The sequence below is a fragment of the Mauremys reevesii genome, linkage group 6 (genome assembly GCF_016161935.1).
Source record: "Mauremys reevesii isolate NIE-2019 linkage group 6, ASM1616193v1, whole genome shotgun sequence".
Classification (NCBI taxonomy): Eukaryota; Metazoa; Chordata; order Testudines; family Geoemydidae; genus Mauremys; species Mauremys reevesii.
In genome coordinates this window covers 87268537-87282184 of record NC_052628.1, presented here as the reverse complement: position 1 = coordinate 87282184, position 13648 = coordinate 87268537, and the positions used below count along the sequence as shown (strand labels likewise).

The 13648-nt window shown below is 46.3% G+C and overlaps 2 protein-coding genes across 9 annotated transcripts in view; one reads left to right on the top strand and one right to left on the bottom strand.

Annotated features, from left to right (window-relative positions):
* Positions 1-12043, bottom strand: part of PLGRKT (plasminogen receptor with a C-terminal lysine) — a 43970-nt gene extending 31927 nt beyond the window's left edge. Inside the window, exons 1-2 of one of the 2 annotated variants that reach the window (XM_039544456.1) lie at positions 11830-12043; positions 10353-10444 (exon numbers count right to left, since the gene is read on the bottom strand). In XM_039544456.1, the coding sequence (XP_039400390.1) occupies positions 10353-10433 (81 nt within the window). In that variant the 5' untranslated portion in view covers positions 10434-10444; positions 11830-12043. The remainder of the gene's footprint in view (positions 1-10352; positions 10445-11829) is intronic. The other variant, XM_039544458.1, reaches the window with a different exon arrangement.
* Positions 1-13648, top strand: part of LOC120408000 (programmed cell death 1 ligand 1-like) — an 85137-nt gene that overhangs the window by 38066 nt on the left and 33423 nt on the right. For all 7 annotated transcript variants that reach the window (XR_005600363.1, XM_039544442.1, XM_039544444.1 and 4 more), the window contains exon 2: positions 5283-5375. The gene's annotated coding sequence lies outside the window, so the exon portion shown is untranslated. The remainder of the gene's footprint in view (positions 1-5282; positions 5376-13648) is intronic.

Here is a 13648-nt window from a genome sequence, read left to right as displayed (position 1 = left end):
CTTTCACTATACACCACTGTATCTTATCATCATAGCTTATATTTGTAAATATCTGCTGTGATACAAAGGTGACAGGTACACCACTAAAGCAACGCCTTCCCCATGAACACTTTCTTCAATGACTTTCTGTTTTCTACTAAATCTCTCTGTGCTGATTTGCCCTTGTACAGAAACATTTTTCCTCTAGCGTGTCTTTCTGGAGTATGGCTCTTTAAGTTTGGCAGAACCAAGCATCACAACCCTACATTAACCATTTTGCAATTTACTGCTGAGGCATCTTGCCCTCTTCCAGCAAGCAAATATCTGTTATTGTCTTTTTTATTGCTAAAGAGATGACAGTCTATCAAGCAGCGTTGGGGAAAAGAGTTGGCTGAGGCGATCTCTGGCCTGCTGATGTAAGTTTTTAATAATGCTTGGAATATCAGGAAAAATTCTAGAATACTAGAAGAGTGCTAATGCTCAATATTCAGAAAGAGCAAGCAAGATGATATGGCTCAGTATAAGCTGGCTATCCTGACATTAAATCCAGGCAAAATAATGGAAGAGCTGATACAGGATTCAACCTGTAAACAATTACAGGGTAGGAATATAACTAATACCAGTCAACAAGCTTTTATGGTTAAACAAATCTGTTTCCATCCTTTGAGATTACAAGTTTGGTTGATAAAGGCAACTGCATAGATATAATATAGCCGTTTGAAAGGCACCTGCTTTGGTACAGCACAACAGTCTGATTAAAAAATTAGCACTATATATTTACATGTTAAATGGATTAAATAGTGACTGACAGAGCAGACACCATACCACAGCAAACATAGAGCCCACTCAGCTCACCATCACCATACGTCTCCTGGATGCTGGCAGACGTGGTACTGCATTGCTACACAGCAGCAACTCATTGCCTTTTGGCAGCAGACGGTGCATTACAATTGGTAGCCATCGTCGTCGTTTCCTGGGTGCTCTTTTAGCCGACTTTGGTGAGGTCAGTCAGGGGTGCCTGGGCAGACATGGGTGCTCCTGGCAGACCCTGGGGAGGTCTGTCGGGGAGCCTGGACATAAATGGGAGTGACTCCAGGTCATTCTCTTTTTAAGTTTTGTCTCCTGGAGATTCAGTCCTGCCTGCAGTCGTACTGCACCGTTGTCTGGCGAGCAGCCAGGAGACGACAATGGCTAGCAGTCGTACTGCACCGTCTGCTGCCAGCCTAAGATTTATAAGAGAGATGGAGTGGATCAAAACAAGAAAGAGACCAGATTTGTTTTGTATTCATTTGCTCCCCCCTCCCTCCATGAAATCAACGGCCGACAATCGTTTCGGTGAGGTCTGTCCTTGAAAAGTTTAATGGAGATCCAGTCCTGTCTGGAATAGTGGGGGGAGGGATAGCTCAGTGGTTTGAGCATTGGCCTGCTAAACCCAGGGCTTTGAGCTCAATCCTTGAGGGGGCCATTCTGTGTGACAGTTGTGTGTTTCTCCTTGATGCAAACCCATCCCCTTTGTTGATTTTAATGCCCTGTAAGTCATGTCATCAGTTGACCCGCCCTCAGCACTGCTGCAGGTCCCTGTTATAGCCTCTGTCCTTCATGCCCTTGGAGATTTTTTCAAATGTTTGGGCATTTTGTCTTTTGGAACGGAGTTCCAATACCACGGATTTGTCTCCCCATACAGCGATCAGATCCCAGATCTCCCATTCGGTCCATGCTGGAGCTCTTTTGCAATTCTGGGACTCCATCATGGTCATCTCTGCTGATTAAATCTGCACTCATCTGCAGATTGCCACACTGGCCAAACAGGAAAATGAGATGCAAAAATTTGCAGGCCTTTTCCTGTCTACCTGGCCGGTGCATCCGAGTTGAGAGTGCTGTCCAGAGCGGTCACAATGGAGCACTCTGGGATAGCTCCCGGAGGCCAATACCATCGAATTGCGACCACACTACCCCACATTCAACCTGGCAAGGTCGATTTCAGCGCTAATCCCCTTGTTGGGGGAGGAGTACAGAAATCAATTTTAAGAGCCCTTTAAGTCGAAAAAACAGCTTCATCACGTGGACGGGTGCAGGGTTAAATCCATGTAACGCTGCTAAATTCGACCTAAACTTGTAGGGTAGACCAGGGCTCAGAGTGTTATTAAAAGACATCTGAAAAGAAAACTTTTCAAATCAGCTTCTAAGTTATCTACCGTTTGCTCCAGAGATGACTAACATGACCCACTTACAAAATATGCCACAGTACTCTTATGCCAGTCTCCATCATAAAGAGATATTTTAAAAAAAAAAAACTAGCATGTAAAGCAGGAGTGGACAAACTACGGCCTGCGGGCTGTGTCCAGCCCATCAGACTTTTTAATCCGGCCCTTGAGCTCCCGCTGGGAATTGGTGTCTGGGGCTTGCCCTGCTCCAGCACTCCAGCTGGGGAGCGGGGTCTGGAGCTTGCCCCGCTCCACATGTGCTATGGCTCCACACGGCTCCCAGAAGCAGTACTTTGGAAGGTACTTCATTATAGTCATGCAAATGGTACTCATATAGCATTTTGTTTGCCCTATTTATAAACATTATAAAATGTCTTATATATGCTCTAAGACCTGGATTCCTTCTTCTACACCAGGGGTCGGCAACCTTTACTATCAAAAGAGCCATTTTGCCCCCCTCTTCCACTAAAGAAAAATAGTCTGGAGCTGCAAAACATAACACTGCTTATAAACTTTTAAAAGTTTTAATCTTTTTTTAATTTTACCTGTTACAACAACAGAATACAACAAACAGAAGTGCAGTGTGCATGTGTAGGCCTACTTTGAAATAAATTAAACACTGAACTATGCAGGCCTTTTTGAGTCCTTCCCGTATTTGTGTAAAATTAAAATAAAACGTAGCCCACTTTAATATAAAAAAACATATAGTTGCAGCTTAGCAGTTTTAAAAAAGTAAACATAAAATTAGGAACGTTTTTTGACAAGTCCATTTCAGTGTGCTCTCATCCTCTTCGGGTTTCTTTCTCGGCCAGCAATCAACCGAAGCACCTGAACATACAATAAAAAACTACATCAGCTCCAGGTCTGAAATAAATGTTTTTTTCTGAATAATAATAGCCTATTAAATGCTAGTGTTCTCACCTGTTTAATGTGACTTCTGTTTCTGAAGCTCGATGCTGATCTTCCCTATGTCGGGGCTGTAAGATGTGACTTTGATCTTCACACAGGACTGTAGGCTCTCATTTGTGAGGCAGGAGCGATATTTGGACTTTATGAAGTTCATGCTCGAGAAAACTTGCTCGCATAAGTATGTTGAGCCAAAGATGGACAGGACTCCAAATGCATACTTTTTCATGTTCATATACGTGTCGGGAATGGCACTCCATGTTTCAAAAACAAGTTTGTCGGGTTTGGGGAGGTTTTCAATATCATTCCATTTGTGCTCTTTAGCGAGAGTGGCCTTCTGACGGGCGACTTCTTCGAGATCCGCTGTCAGGCTTTTGAACTTGGACACCCATAAGTCTTTATCCGCTATGTCGGCCAGTTCAATTTCAAGATCGGGCTGACTTATCCCTGTGAATGCGGATATGTTCAGCAGGGATGGGTCGATGTCCAGCGGTGTGACAGGGAAGGACAGAGTGTTTTTTTCCTTTCTGAACTCGCTGAATCTTTCTCCAAATGCAGCTTGCATTGCCATAATTGCACGGTGTAAATAATCACAATGTATGTGACTGTTCTCTTCTTTGAACTCTCTCAGGGAGGGGAAGTGAGAGAGCGTACCTCTCTGTACATCTCTGGCAAACACCCTCATCTTGCGCTCAAACGCCAGAACATCCTCCAGCAACTGCAGGGCCATGCTTCCCTTTCCCTGGAGATTTTTATTCAGCGTGTTTAAGTGACTTGTCATATCCACCATGAAATAAAACTTTTCCAGCCAATCGAGGTCTCCCAGTTCGGGATAGCTAAGGCCTTTGCTTTCCAAGAAGGTTTTCACATGTTCCAGACAAGCAGCAAAGCGTTTCAGCACGTCTCCCCTTGACAGCCACCGAACTCTGTTGTGCAGCAGGAGATCCAAATATGCGCTCTCGACTTCATCTAACCATGAACAAAACTGTCGGTGGTTTAACCCGTTTGCAATTATTTTGTTCACTATCTTAATAACGAGGTTCATCACTTCCACACATTCAGGGGGGAATGTTTGAGCGCACAGTGCTTCTTGGTGCAAGATGCAGTGAAACATCATCAGCTCTCGATCCAGCGACTTTTGAAGTAAATTCACAAAGCCCTTCTGTGCTCCTCTCATACTGGGTGCACCATCAGTAGACACTGACACCAGGTGAGTGGTGTTTATTCCTTTGGCTTTTAGACAACTCAAAACAGCCTCACAAATGTCCTGTCCCCGCGTTTGGCCCTTTAGTGGTATGAGTTCAATCAGTTCTTCCTGCGGCCCATCAGAGTTCACATATCTGCATAACAGTGCTGTCTGCTCAATATCGTTTACATCACTTGACTCATCACAGGCAATTGAATATGCTTGAGCTGAATTGATGTCATCAATTTGCTTACTGGTGATGTTTGTTGCCATTTTAATGGTCCTGTCCTTGACGGTCTTTGCAGAGAGAGCCATTTCTTTAATTTTCTGAATAATTTCCTGTTTGTTTTTGAATTCGGAGAATAGATGCTCTGATATTTTTATGAACGATTCTTTCATGTATTCTCCGTCTGTGAATGGCTTCCCTCTCCTTACGATCTCATGAGCTGCCACAAAACTAGTAGCTGTGGTTGAGTTTGGAGAGTTGATCCACTTCTTGAAAGTATGTTTGCTCTGCTCAACTTTCCGTAGTAGTTCCGAAATCGCTCTCTTTCGCCCATCTTCAGTTGGGTACTTTTCAGAAAATGCTGAGTGCTTGTTTTGAAAATGTCTTTCAACGTTACATTTTTTGTTGTTTGCTAATTTCTCGCCACATATCAAGCACACAGGTAAGCCAGCGTCGTTGGCAGTGAAGGCAAAGGAATCTGTCCATGCAGAATTAAACTCTCTATTTTCTTCTGAGATTTTTCTTTTTTGGGATGTATTCATGGTTAGCTTACCGCGGGGGTCGCACACTCAAGAAGCCGCCTGCAGGTAAAGGCGAGGGCTATAGACGTGGATGTGACGCATATTTTAATTGACAAATTATAAAAACTTTTTAAAAGTCGATGTTAAAGTATCACCTCGAACTCCAAGATAACTGTGCAACAAAATAAACAAAAATAAAGTATATAAATAAAAATTAAAATAATAAATAACCGTTATTCTTTTTTTTTCCTTTTGTCAAGGCTGAAGGGAGCCACAACAAGGAGGCTGAAGAGCCGCATGCGGCTCCGGAGCCGCGGGTTGCAGACCCCTGTTCTACACATTCAAATTTTAAGGTAAGGCAAAAACATTATATATGTTCATTGTAAATCTGATAATTTTAAGGAAGAGCTTCATGTGTGATCCCTCAAGCAGCAGGGATATAATAAAGTGAAGCCTCAATCAGGGCCGGCTCCAGGCCCCAGCACACCAAGCACGTGCTTGGGGCAGCATGCCGCGGGGGACGCTCTGCCGGTCACCAGGAGGGCAGCAGGCGGCTCCGGTGGACCTCCCGCAGGCATGCCTGCGGAGGGTCCGCTGGTCCCGCGGCTCCGGTGGACCTCCCGCAGGCGTGCTGGAGGACTCAATGTTTGTTTGTATCAGAGGGGTAGCCCTGTTAGTCTGGATCTGTAAAAGCAGCAAAGAGTCCTGCGGGAGGTCCAACGGAGCCACGGGACCGGCGACCACCAGAGCGCCCCCCGCGGCGTGCCGCCGTGCTTGGGGCGGCGAAATTGCTAGAGCCGCCCCTGGCCTCAATTATATTTTTTGACTTGATTTGAGATGGATTATTTAGCTCTGGAGACACATATCAATGCATAACACAAACAAACAGACAAACGGACATGCATCCGACGAAGTGGGTATTCACCCACGAAAGCTCATGCTCCAAAACGTCTGTTAGTCTATAAGGTGCCACAGGACTCTTTGCTGCTTTTACAGATCCAGACTAACAGGGCTACCCCTCTGATACAAACAAACATTGAGTCCTCCAGAACAAAGCAGGCTGATAGTCCAATCTTCATTATTTTACAAAACAACAGCAAGACAAAACTTACAGGCCTCAATTCTTTCTTCTGGCTGAGTTCTACTTGGCTCAAAAATAGAGAGGAGAAGTGGAGGCATGCTACCCTTGCGCTCCTCTATCCCGGGGCCAGCCAGGGGCTGGTGGGTCACCTGTGCAAACTAGAGCAATCCTAATCCAAGCTATTTATTAACAAACATGGAGGCTGAATTACTAACTTTTTTTATTTTTGTGAGCTTGAGAGAATAGTCTGTGGTACAGTATGTTACTATCAATAGATTTATTATCAAACTTGATAATGAAGGAAGCTGTGAAGAAGGTGAATATATATCGTAGGGTGCACTGGGCCCTTTAAGGTGGAACTGGTTTAGCCAATCTATGCCTCATTAACAACCTTCTGATGGTGCCTGACAGGTGGCAGATGGTCTCTATAAAGCACTGGTGGGGAAGAGGAAGCTATGATAGAGGCTAGAGAAAGCAGAAGGCTCCTGTAGGAGAACTTTGCCTGGAGGCAAGGGTTTGGGCCAGAGGGCTGAAGAAGGGTGAGGGCCAAGGGAGCAGTAGAGGGGTTTGCCTGCTGACCTTTAAAAGCTGACAAACAGACAGCACTGAGAGAGTGATGGATCTCCCCTGGGAAAGAAAAGATTCCAGGTAGGAAGGCCTTAGAGCATGGATGGTGCGTTACTCCTCCATTTGGGGAGGCTGGGCGTGCCCAGACTGTGGCCCTGCCCTGAGGCCACCCCCACTCAACTTCCTCCCCATGAAGCTCTGCCCATGCTCCACCCCTGGCCCCGCCTGCCCCTTCCCCCGAGAACCCTCCTGCCTGCCTCTCGCGTCTCTTCCCCGAGCCCCCCACCTGCTTCTTCCCCCAAGACCCCTCCTGCCTGCCTCTCATGCCTCTTTCCAAGCCCCCCACCCACCCTCTGCTTGCAACTCTTTGCACCCCTTCCCCATGGCCCTCCTGCACTCCTGCCAAGCCACTCACCACTTGCATGGACCTCTTCCCCTCCTCCCGAGGCCCCTATGCAGACGGAAGGGGATGGGAAGAAGCAGAGCAAGGGCGGGGCCTCAGGGGGAAGAGGACAAGCGGAGTGGAGCCTTGGCACGAAGTGCAGGCGGGGCCACAGCCCGGGCATCCTTTCAATGGTGGCGGACTCCAGAGGTGGTGGGCCAGCTGTTTGGGGAGGCTTAGCCTCCCCTGACCTCTTATACCCGCTGCCCATGCCTGAGAGTGAATGCTAGAAGAGCACAGGCAGTGTTTAAAGTAGTCTAGAGTGGATTAAGGGAAATGACAAAGCGGAACCTGGGAAGGGCCTAAAAGCTGTGACCAGCTTGGAAACTTAAAGGTGGTCAGACCTGGGTGGCGGAGTGGAGACTGTGCACAGTAAGAGATTGGGGCAGAAGAACCTTAATTTTTTTAGTTCATTTTATGTTAATAAACCAGACCACAAGAAGGAATGTTATTGGACAAACCCTTCTGTAGCGTTATTGAGGAGCCTGAGTGAAGAGGAAACTGAGGCAGAGTGCTGCACAGCCACTTCTAGCCACAAGAGGATGCTCAGGAGGTGGCTAGCCCTGTTCAGATGTGCCTTTATAGAAACATGTTGGCTGTCACAGTTCAGTCTCTATGAACTGGTTTCATGCCTTGTGCAGTCACCTCTCCAAGTGGAATCAGGCAACTTTCTTACTCTCATATAGGGGATTGCAGCCTAGGCCCTGGTCTATCAACCATGATTACCTCAGCAGGTCAGCTTAGGTTCAGTAACTATAGTTCTGTTCCTACCAGGAGCTATGACAATTTCCAGTAACCAGGCAGCCTTCTTACCACAAAGTATCATTTATTTAGATCAAAAGCATCTCAGGGGAAAAAATCTTAACCCAAGTATCATTGTTCTTCCCTAAGGCTTACAGTTTCCAGGGAGCCAAGGAAGGGCCAATTGCTTTCAGGCATCCTTGCAGGACCCGTGTCTGTTTCATCAGTCTGCTCTCATCAGGAACAGAACTCAACTCCCACCTGCCATTCTTGCCAGTCCTTTTACTCACTCAGGCCCAGATCTACAAAGGGACTTCCATGATCTTAGTCGTCTCTGAGTACACCTATTGGATCAGGCCCAATATGCAATATAGGTGCTCTTCCATCAATTTTCCCCCCAATTTATGGGGCATTCTGGGCCTTAGGTCGGAGACAGGTGTTCAGACACCTAGTTTGTGACAGAAGTGTGCTTGTTCACAGGCTGAAATATAGGTGCCTTGGGAATGTTTACCCTGAAAATTTAGGCACCAAGTGAGTTTAGGTGCCTACAGAGTTAGGTGACAGCTGAGCAAGAGTTTTGTGGATTACATGGTTCCTAAAATTAAGACTTGGGCACCTAAATAGCTTTGTGGGCCTTAGTGTCTCTTTGATCCCTAGGCACCCAGTCTTAGCAAAAAGCTGTTTAACTTCAGGCTGCGGCCTGGAACTAGAACATGCTTGGAATTACCCCCATCACCCGCAAGGGTTTGTTGTGAGGTTGCTTATATATAGCCATTGTGTTGCTTTTCTGCTTGGTCTTCCAACCGCCCCTTACTAAGCTAGATGAATATAGTCATACAGGAAAGTCTAACACCACAATGTAACTACATTCACCTACAGTATTCACAAAATTTATGATCAATATTCTTAGGTTATAATACAGCAGCTCCACAACCGCCACAACAGTCCCTGCCCCAGAGAACGTTCAATGATCCATTTGTTCTTCCTGATGGACATGAAACAGAAAACTACATTAATTGATCCTTCCTCTATACATTAGGACACCTGCAATTATTTTCTACATTCCCTCCTGCTTCAAATCAACCCATGCTCTTTTAGGAGCAGTGTCAGTGAGAGACACTCTCCCGTCGACATAGCTCCTGGCTCTCTCTCATAGAGGTGGAGTACTGAATTTGACGGGAGAGCGCTCTTCCCATTGATTTATCGCAACTTCACCAGACCCACCAAATCGATGCTGCTATAAGACCGCAGCATGTTTTTCTCATGCTCCTGGTTTTCCCCCCCCAATTTTCAATTATACAAACATGTCCTCCAAATATTCAGTTCAGTTTAAATATCAAATATTTATTCAGTTTAAATATCAATATTAAAAATCTACTTGTCTTCAATGCTTCCAAAAGCTAAAATATGCCACCTACTGGCAATTTAAGTGCAAAGTTAATCCATCAATAATTTGTAATGAAAGATGTATTTTTAAGTTACACTATATTTGATTTCAACTTCAGAAGTGTACAGAAAACTTTAGATTAAACCACATACTCCCCACTGACTTACAGTAAACTGAAAAGTCAGAGGCATGTCTACACTGCCCTGCATTTCGGACTACACGGGTGTGAACTGCAGCACCTGTAGTGTCCCCATGGGGAAGTTACAGCACAGCACTTTGGTGCATACTGCAATTCACACCCACTACCCTAAAATGCTGGGAAGTGTAGACATGCCATCAGATGTTATGAAAATACTTGACAGCACAGCAGACAACCGCATTACTGCCTGGATAAGAAAGAGTAATTCTATTGCTTACTTCTGGATTTCAGTGTCAAAAGCTTTCTTCCCCATCTCCATTATGCAACACTCTAATAAAATAATGACTAACTGGAGAGTAAGTGATCCAGCATAGCCTACCCAACCTTTGGTCTTTATTAGTCTGGCTCCATGGCCAGGAAAAGACAGACAAGTTACAAGGTATTGCTACTACCTTGGAATTACTGCAACTGACAAACATGAGACTATGTATGGGGGTGGAAAATTTAAATACATATTTTAGTTTTAACTTTTGGAATCTAATAGCTAGAGCAGAGCATTGGATTCTATTACTATCGCTGTCACTGACTCACTTAAATATACGACTAATTTTACACAAAAGTAGCCTCATTGAGCTCAGTGGGACTACTCAAAGGCATGCTTTCAGGGCTGGATTTTTAGGAACCATTTATTCTTTATTTATGACTTATTTTAGAATAAATCATTTAATCTCTGTACCTCAGTTTCCATCTGTAAAATGAGGATAATACCTATATCACAGGGGTACTATGGGATTTATCTCCTGTAAGATGCTATAAGGACTTTTGCTATAAACTTTCCTTATTTATAAACATGTTAAACCAACAAAATCACATAGCTCTACCCTACCCCTCATACACTTCCACGTAAGAGTAAGCTTTTCCAAACAGGATAAAAATCAATAGCTTTTCTTGATTCTGTACAACAAATGCTTACCTGAAGTCGAGAGTTCATGAGCATGAACTCCTGTTGACTCTTCAGGTTTTCATTTATAGATTTTGAAAAGATGAATCCCATTTTGATCTAAACTGTCAAAAAAGTTATTAAAAGGTAGATTTTAAAAGGTGTTAAACACTGACCACAACAACTGAAGTTTATTTTGAATGTGTCTCTCACAATAGTAACAATAAAAAAACTTTATAGCTCAGACTTGGTTAATAAGGGCTCTGCTGCTGGCCTCCTGACCCAAAAGTTTTTGTAGTTTACTGTATCACTCTTGTCTAACTATAGATGTGGCAAACATTGACAGAGTGTGGGATGTATTTTAAGGATTACAGTAATCAGATGCCAGCTTGATGGATTAATTAAAATCATGAGAACTCAATTCATGTGAGTAACATGGAAGAAGTGGGTTTTTAGAAGGGATTTGAATGAAGGAGATATAGAAGTCTGAAGGAAAGGGATATGGATGACATCTTGTTTCCCTTTACCTTCCCTCAATTACGGAATACCTGTTTTGTAATAATATTTTTCAAAACACCACCACCAAGGTTCCTGACCACAACAACCAGGGAAAGAAATGTTGAAAAAAGGAATCTTATTATTTCAAGACAGCTAGTGATTGCTGCTTGAATAATCCCCTCCACCCACAAATGTGGAAAGTTGCTTCACACAATAATACTGTAATAGCTCCTCTAAGCTTTCTCTGGTTGCTCTTTACCCACAACATTCGTTGCCTAAAACTTGTTCAAACAGAAAAACAAAGTTTTGAACAAAACAGGCGACACACAGTATGTGAGAGACTAAGGGCTCCCCCCAACCTCTGGAAAAGCCTGCCTATTCCAGCCTGCCTCCTTAAATCACATGTTCACTGATGTTCCTTGGATAGGGTTTTATTCTCTGTTTTTAACTTGGGATCGCTCTCCTTAGCGCCAAACGAGGGGGGTGGGTTGGCTGACAGTTTCCTGCTGCAGCACAGCCCAATCCCTGCCCTCCACTTACACACCATCTCCCTGCAATTGCTACTCCTCACCCCAGTGCACAGCCTGGACCCCAGCCCCCCTCAAACCCAATCCCTACTTCCTCCAATCCCCCAACCCCCTCCCTCACCATTACCCAGCCCCCCCCACCAAACCCCATCCCTACAGCCTGCAATCCCCCCCCATTACCCAGCCCCACACCAAACCCCATCCCTACAGCCTGCAATCCCCATTACCCAGCCCCCACCAAACCCCATCCCTACAGCCTGCAATCCCCATTACCCAGCCCCACCAAACCCCATCCCTACTTCCTCCATCCCCCCATTACCCAGCCCCCACCAAACCCCATCCCTACTTCCTCCATCCCCCCCCTTACCCCGCCCCCCCCCAAACCCCCACCCAACCGCCGGCATTACCCAGCCTACTACGAGCCCCCTCCAGCAGCCCTCCCCCTCCTTCCAGCCGCTCATCCTCCAGCAACCCCCTCCCCTCACCGCAGGAGGGGGCAGTGGAGCCGCCGGTCTCGGGGGGCAGGAGGTCGCTCAGGAGAAACCTCCCCCTCTGTTTCCCTCGCGCTCTGTCCGGCCTCCGGGAAGGTTGTTGGTGGGCCGGGCCGGGCCGGGCCGGGCCGCTCCGCGGAGGTGGCCGACGAGCGCGCCGCCCTGGGTTTCTCCTGGCGCCGGGGCGGCGTCTCTCTGCGCTGCTGGCGATTTAAAGGGCCAGCGCGCTGTTAGCCTAAGCTGGTGCCGCGAGCAGCCAGCGCCCTCCTGCAGCGGGTGGGGCGGGCAGCCAGCCGGACCTACCAGGCCCCAGCTCATATGTCGCCCCCCCCCCCCGCCCTCTCACAATGCTACTGCCAGTGTCCTTGCGCTCACCCCTAAAACCCCAGGTCCTGGAGCCATGGAAATAAACGCAGTCGCAATGGCCAGCCCGAAACCGCCATAAACCAGGAGACAGCCCCTAAAACTCACGAGAGGGGCATCGCCAACAGTCCCTTAGTTGCTGAGTGCTGCAAAAAGCAGCAGGAAATACCCCGGCCAGTGTAGCTGGGTACCCACTGCTTATTATTATTACTGACGATGATAACCATGATACTAATATCAGGAGGCGGGGGTGTCAAGAAAACAGTCCCTTATTTCTGAAATACAATGTTGGCAACCGCAGCGTCAAGGTCACGAGGATTTGCTTAGTTTTTAATACATTTGGGGTTCTTATTTGCCTTCTGTTTTCTGGACTTTTGAGGCGCATGAGGGGGAGCTTTTCAACCTTTCCTCAGTAACCACAAGGGCTAGAAACTTCATTTATTCAAATGAAAGCTCATGTGTCTCCAGGAGCTGGGGCTTTAAGCAAGACATCAAATACTGTGTGACTGATTATAAAATTGCAGGAATTGGCAACGCTGAGTTTTTGGTTGATGACAAAAGCTTGAAAATGTGACCCAAGTGCATCCCTAGAGCCTGGGGGTATGTCTACACTACGGGATTATACCAATTTTACAGAAACCGGTTTTTTAAAACAGATTGTATAAAGTCGAGTGCACGCGGCCACACTAAGCACATTAATTCAGCGGTGTGCATCCATGTACCAAGGCTAGTGTTGATTTCTGGAGCGTTGCACTGTGGGTAGCTATCCCATAGCTATCCCATAGTTCCCGCAGTCTCCCCCGCCCTTGGAATTCTGAGTTGAGATCCCAATGCAAAAACAGTGACGCGGGTGATTCTGGGTAAATGTCGTCACTCAATCCTTCTTCCGGGAAAACAACAGCAGACAATCATTTCGCGCCCTTTTCCCCTGGATTGCCCTGGCAATCCATAGCATGGCACTCATGGAGCCCGTTTTGCCTTTTTCACTGTCACCGTATCTCTACTGGATGCTGCTGACAGACGCGGTACTGCACTGCTACACAGCAGCATTCATTTGCCTTTGCAAGATAGCAGAGACGGTTACCAGTCATATTGTACTGTCTGCCATGCCATTGTAAATTGGCAATGAGATGACTGTTATCAGTCATTCTGTACCATCTGCTGCTATCATGGGTGTTCCTGGCTGGCCTCACTGAGATCCGCTGGGGGCACATAGGCAAAAATGGGAATGACTCCCTAGGTCATTCCCTTCCTATGTTTTGTCTAAAAATAGAGTCAGTCCAGCCTAGAATACGGGGCAAGCGTACTAGAGAACCAAAGAATACAGCCGTTCTGTGTCAGAGCCCCAGAGATCCCACAGAAATGATGAGCTGCACGCCATTCTAGGGGGTGGCTCTGCAACAACCCCACCCGTTGCTTCCCTCCTCCCCCAACCCTCCTGGGCTACTGT